This window comes from Tachysurus fulvidraco, chromosome 4 (genome assembly GCF_022655615.1).
Source record: "Tachysurus fulvidraco isolate hzauxx_2018 chromosome 4, HZAU_PFXX_2.0, whole genome shotgun sequence".
Taxonomy (NCBI): Eukaryota; Metazoa; Chordata; class Actinopteri; order Siluriformes; family Bagridae; genus Tachysurus; species Tachysurus fulvidraco.
The window spans coordinates 1,584,735-1,591,577 of NC_062521.1; the positions used below are offsets into that span (position 1 = coordinate 1,584,735).

General features: G+C 46.3%; 1 protein-coding gene across 7 annotated transcripts in view; it reads right to left on the reverse strand.

Moving 5' to 3' along the window:
* Positions 1–2,688: 2,688 nt before the first annotated feature.
* The window catches only part of kcnh5b (potassium voltage-gated channel, subfamily H (eag-related), member 5b), a 45,973-nt gene continuing 41,818 nt past the window's right edge, over positions 2,689–6,843 (reverse strand). For all 7 annotated transcript variants that reach the window (XM_027166438.2, XM_047813032.1, XM_047813031.1 and 4 more), the window contains one exon: positions 2,689–4,255. In XM_027166438.2, the coding sequence (XP_027022239.1) occupies positions 3,194–4,255 (1,062 nt within the window). In that variant the 3' untranslated portion in view covers positions 2,689–3,193. The remainder of the gene's footprint in view (positions 4,256–6,843) is intronic.

A 6,843-nucleotide genomic window follows, 5' to 3' on the forward strand; every position in this document is an offset into this window, starting at 1 on the left:
ATTTCTACTAATCGTCGATAAGGTAAAGCTTTCTGTAAGGACGTGTTGCTCTAGCGTTGATGGAAGGAGACTGCAGGGAAAGTTGAGGTTTTCCACCATCTTCAGGATACTTCAGAGCTGCTGGTTTCTCTGTAACACCACTGGCTTTGTGCCTTGTTAACTTCAAGAGAGAGAAAAGAGAAAACCAAGAGGAGAGTGACGTGATGTGATGGATTTTTAAAGCTGCTATAGCATATGTGAAAGCAGGAACAGGAACAGGAACAGGAACAGGAGCAGGAACAGGAACAGGAGCAGGAACATAAGCAGGAGCAGGAGCAGGAACAGGAACAGGAGCAGGAGCAGGAACAGGAACATAAGCAGGAGCAGGAACATGAACAGGAGCAGGAGCAGGAACAGGAATAGGAACATAAGCAGGAGCAGGAGCAGGAACATGAACAGGAGCAGGAACAGGAATAGGAACAGGAACATGAACAGGAGCAGGAACAGGAATAGGAACAGGAGCAGGAGCAGGAGCAGGAATAGGAACAGGAATAGGAACAGGAACAGGAACATAAGCAGGAGCAGGAACAGGAACATAAGCAGGAGCAGGAGCAGGAACAAGAACACGAACATGAACAGTAACATAAGCAGGAGCAGTGAACAGGAACATAAGCAGGAACAGGAACATGAACAGGAAACATAGGCAGGAACAGGAACAGGAACATGAGTAGGAACATGAACAGGAACATGAGCAGGAGGAGGAACAGGAGCAGGAACAGGAGCAGGAACATAAGCAGGAGCAGGAACAGGAACATGAACAGGAACATGAGCAGGAGGAGGAACAGGAGCAGGAACAGGACCAGGAACATAAGCAGGAGCAGGAACAGGAACATGAGCAGGAACATGAACAGGAACATGAGCAGGAGGAGGAACAGGAGGAGGAACAGGAGCAGGAACATGAACAGGAACATGAGCAGGAGGAGGAACAGGAGCAGGAACAGGAACATAAGCAGGAGCAGGAATAAGAGCAGGAGCAGGAGCAGGACCAGGAACATGAACAAGAACATAAGCAGGAGCAGGAACAGGAACATAAACAGGAGCAGGACCAGAAACAGGAGCAGGAACAGGAACAGGAACAAACATACCGCAACATTAAAGTGATAAAAGGTGGTCTCTGCTTTCACCGCATGTCTTATTCGTTATGCATCAGGTACAGCAACTAAATGAGATGTTTCTGAGCAGATAAAACACTAAACTGTGCAGTAAAACACGTTAACTCCAAGCCCAGGATGAGTAATCGATAGAGAATAAAGACCACGAATGGATCAAACCTCGTCCAGTCTCTTAAACCTTACCGGAAAAACGACAATAAATAGATTACGTTCAAGTACGGCAAGAAAACCGACACCGTCCGAGTACAAAATAAGATTAAAATCATTTACTGCTGCTGAGCTGGGAGTCAACGTGGGCAGGACTGCATCGGAAGAACTCTCTTCGCTCAAGGCTTCTCTCAGTGGAGGAGAAACTTCACGTTCTTCACCGAAGTCTCGCCGATTCGGACGTCATTCAGTCGCCAGCTCGATGTAAAGCGAGCTCATCGTCATCGCGGTCACGTGTATTAGCTTCGCACCCCTGAAGTGATTCAGACCCACTACTGATTCTTTCCATCTTCTCTGACTGGCACATTTAATGGAGTATATGAAGAGAATTCTGGTGCGTTCTTCCGACTCTTCGCCGGAGTGCGATCCGAGAGCGTCGAACTCCAATGCACTGTGAGAATGATTCTACAGGAAGCGAATCGAACATGGCTTGTATTTTTGGCTGTAGTATTTTTCTTTTCTTTTGAAAACTGAGCCAATGGACAGAGCTGTAGTTCTGCAGAAACGTCCACGTGTGGTGGAACAAATAAAAAGAGAACATATTGCCAGATGGACCACAGAAAACATTTAAAAAACGAATTATATTGAGAATTATCATGTAATTATCAAGTGGTCTTGCTCTTTGGTGGGAGGGGCGTACTCTCTTTCTCCCCTGTCAATCACAGCTGTGCCGCTAGCCGATCACAGGAGTCTGTGAGCTTTGGTACTGTGTAAGACAGCCTCGGCTTGAATTCGTCTGAGTTTTGAAGTAAAATGGTATCAGTTTCAGTCTGATTTAGGACTCAATCCCCTGCTGGATGTTTTTGTTTCCCGTTCCTTCACAAGAGTGTGAGTCAGTCTTACCTTTGTGTTGTGTACTCCTCTTTCTGATCTATCTGGACCTTCACTCCACCAAGGTCCTTACACATCTACGTCTTAACCATCATTCATTCATTCATTTTCTACCGCTTATCCGAACGTCTCGGGTCACGGGGAGCCTGTGTCTATCTCAGGCGTCATCGGGCATCGAGGCAGGATACACCCTGGACGGAGTGCCAACCCATCACAGGGCACACACACACACACTCTCATTCACACACACACACACACACTACGGACAATTTTCCAGAGATGCCAATCAACCTACCATGCATGTCTTTGGACCGGGGGAAGAAACCGGAGTACCCGAAGGAAACCCCAGAGGCACGGGAGAACATGCAAACTCCACACACACGAGGCAGAGGCGGGAATCGAACCCCCAACCCTGGAGGTGTGAGGCGAACGTGTTAACCACTAAGCCTCTTAACTTCTTCTAACTAAATGGCAATTTTACTCAACAACTCAACACAAATTTTCATTTTCTTGGCACGTTTATAGAAAGACTTTTATTTTCCGCTCGCATCACGCCACCTTTAATCCAAATTCTCAATATTCTGAATAAATATCATCCAGACAATCGGAGTGAATAAGCGAACGGCATGCAGTCATCTGCATAATATACAAGCACGTACTGTATGATGTCGTACAGATATGATCGACGTTTGATAGGCTTTTTGTCTTTGGCAAACCAGAACCCAGCTGCACATGCAGAATAAAAAATAAATAAATAAATAAATCAGAAAATAGCTTCTCGGTGGTTTCTCGGTCTCTGTCTTACAGAGTACATATTGTGCAAGGTTGTCTAACAAAGTGTACACAGTGCTCCTTCTGTCCGATCTGACCGTAGTCGAGTGCTCACGTTAGAACCCGTTTGGGTCTCAACACTTTTTTGGGGTCTCCCTAGAAAAACCCTGGCTCGTTCACCTCCAGACCAGGGCTTTGGAACGTATTGGTTCAGGATTGATTTTTGCTTTGTTTCAGATCGTTACTTCATCGTTGTCTAAATCAGGACTCCCCGGTGTAGAAGCGGTGAAAAGTTCTCCTGGTCTGGGGTTGGGTCTGTGCGATTGAGGTGTACGTGTCTGATCCGGTGAATCATTCTGTTCTGAGAGCAGTCTGAGAATCTGCCCTACTCGTTCCTCCAAAACGGCCATCCTGGACCCCAAAGCCTGGATCTCGCCCCGTAGTTCCAGCCTTGTCTCCTGAAGCATGGTTTGAATGGACAGCTCGTGGTGTGAGAACATGTCCCTCGGTAGTCCTTCTCTTCCACCACAGCTGCTATCGCCCGCTATGGGACTCTGCACTTCTTCCACGTTATCTAGCCTCTGATCGCTTTGTGTCAACCCGCTATCCCATGAGTCTGTTTTACGGAGCGAGTTCTTTCTGGACCCGGTGGTGTCAACGACGCCTTCGATCTGCACTCTGACCTCAGGCGAGAGATGTTCTATAGACGCCGATTTCTTCACATTGTTCAGCCCTTCTTTACGGCTCTCCTGTGGCGGAGAATCTGGGATGCCCATGTTGTTTTTCAGCCGCATCCACCCACGACCGGTTGCGAGCGGTTTGGTGAGGGTAGTGTTGCTCAGCTTCATGCGGGTCGCGCTCGGATCATGATCTCCGGCGGGCTTCAGTTCCATGACATCGCAGTTGTTTTGTTTGATCGTGTCACCAGGTCTGGAGAAGGACAGAGAGTTCTGGATGGGTGTGATCTGCGAGATGGTCACCACGCTGCTACAGGAGCCTACGTTAGATCTTCCGTTCTGCACCGTGTGCAGCGTGCTCTGTGGGACGGATGTCTGCGTCTGTTGGAGCTGAGCGTGTGGACGTAGCTGGAAGCCGTGCGTGTGAAACTGCTGCTGGTTTTTCTCCACATCAGTCTGGACTGCAGCCTCCTGGTTGCGGAGCTCCTTCTGCTGTTTGAATTTCTGCAAGAGTTTTCGGACCGGGTGGTCCACGGGGATGGTCAGCGGAACCTCGTTCTTCGAGCGCTGACGTTCCTCCTCCTCCTTCTTTACATCACTGATCTTCCGGAAGACAACCTAAAGAGGACAAAAAAAAAAAGACACATTTATTCACAAGGGCTTTTGGGCTAAAGGGGGTCCTTTGAATTTTAAAGGTTCATAACGTCACCTAAGACCTTCACATTTAAAAAAACTTTTGCTGAACAAAGTGGTGTCTTGAGGAACCCTCGGAGAACCACTTCTTCTATGAGTGTGTGTATTAATAAGGGTTATGTTATAGAAAAAGGTTCTTTAATGAAGAACATGTACTTAGCCCCACCTCTGATGGTAAGCTTTCTGCAGAACCTGACACGAGGTGTTTGACGATCAGACGGGATTTCTAATAGAACCGTTCTTTAGAAGCCGAGATCCATTAACAGGCCAGAGAACTCTTAGAGAATGCTTTGTGGATGATTATTAGATAATCAGCGATGAAATGATTCTGATCCTCTCGAGTCTTGTATGGTTCCTTCGTACAGAACCCTTAAAGGAAGTGTAGATTTAACCTTATAAATAATCATAATAATAATATGGGGGGCACGGTGACTTAGCGGTTAGCATGTTCGCCTCACACCTCCAGGGTCGGGGGTTCGATTCCCGCCTTGTGTGTGTGGAGTTTGCATGTTCTCCCCGTGCCTCGGGGGTTTCCTCCGGGTACTCCGGTTTCCTCCCTCGGTCCAAAGACATGCATGGTAGGTTGATTGGCATCTCTGGAAAATTGTCCGTAGTGTGTGAGTGTGTGTGTGAGTGAATGAGAGTGTGTGTGTGCCCTGTGATGGGTTGGCACTCCGTCCAGGGTATATCCTGCCTCGATGCCCGATGACGCCTGAGATAGGCACAGGCTCCCCGTGACCCGAGAGGTTCTGATAAGCGGTAGAAAATGAATGAATGAATAATAATAATAATTCAGCCGGTGTGTGTGTGTGTGTGTGTGTGTGTGTGTGTGTGTGTGTGTGGTAGTTTATCACAAGCCTCTCAGTCTCCGGAGCTGATTTGAAGAAGGCGGTGTATGACATCTGGCGGAGATTTAACAGACATGTCGAGACGAATGTGCAAAGATTTGCCAAACAATCTGGCAGAGTTGGAACAGATGTCAGGACGAATGTGCCGAGAGACGAGAACGCGAGAACTCGATATTACACCTACAGAGGATCTGAAATCTGGTCTGAGGAAATGAAACCGGTCTGAAGCGGTTCTGAAGGCAACACTAGCAAATAGTGAACAGTGATATCATATAAAATCAGGAATAAATACCGTACAGCAAGAATGTAATGAAAAATAAAACACAAGAAACATGAGACGTAAACGTGACTTTTTATCCGTCTCCAGTTACATTTATGCCGGGGAACATAATGGCCATGAAACAAGATAAAACTCGCGTCAGACTGAAATTATTGTGTCTTAAGTTAAAAAGAAAAATAAAATACATCCTGTCGTGTTACAGATTTCGTGCAATTACACCGGAAACGTATCCTTACACAGAACAGCACCACATCAACGATCACACAAAAGAGAAGCCCTGTGTATGCCGTAACCATAGAAACGATAAGCTAGTGTTATGGAAAATTCATCAAAATCCTTCTGACCAATCAGAACCAAGCACCGGATCTAATTTATGCATTATACAGCTTTAATATCTGCGTCTTTTTTTTCTCCCTCGGCTCGTGATCCGGCATCAACGACGGCGAGTGATGGCCGTTTATAGAAGATTATCTGCGACGTCTCTGAAAGAACGAAGCATCGATAAGGATTGTTTTTTGTTTTTTTTTCCCAGAGCAAAATACATTGTGCCATGATTACGTCTGAGAAATGATCAGCACAATCCCACGAGTCTTCGTGAATCTGCGCAGGCGGTGGATTAAAATCTCATTTTCTCAGAAGCTTTCTGTGGTTGATTCTTACAGTATTATGTCTGAAGGGACATTATTTAAGACTCTGAGAGAGAAATCCTGAGTCTTCTGTTCAGACATTCTGGAGATGATTACATTAAGACTGAGCTGAGCTTTAAAACATGAGCCATGAGGTTTGGACAGATGGGTGTGTAAGACACTTTACTAGTTGGGTGTGTAAGACACTTTACTCCTTGGGTGTGTGAGACACTTTACTCCTTGGGTGTGTGATACACTTTACTCCTTGGGTGTGTAAGACACTTTACTCCTTGGGTGTGTGAGACACTTTACTCCCTGGGTGTGTGAGACACTTTAGTCCTTGGGCGTGTAAGACACTTTACTAGTTGGGTGTGTAAGACACTTTACTCCTTGGGTGTGTAAGACACTTTACTCCTTGTGTGTGTAAGACACTTTACTCCCTGGGTGTGTCAGACACTTTACTCCTTGTGTGTGTAAGACACTTTACTCCTTGTGTGTGTAAGACACTTTACTCCCTGGGTGTGTGAGACACTTTACTCCTTGGGCGTGTAAGACACTTTACTAGTTGGGTGTGTAAGACACTTTACTCAGGAGTCATGACTGTAACTCACACATACACACACACATACACACACACTCGCACACAAACATACACACAAACACAAATACATTCACAAACACACACACAAACACATGCACACACACACACGTACACACACAAACTCAAACACATACACACACACACAAACATACACACAA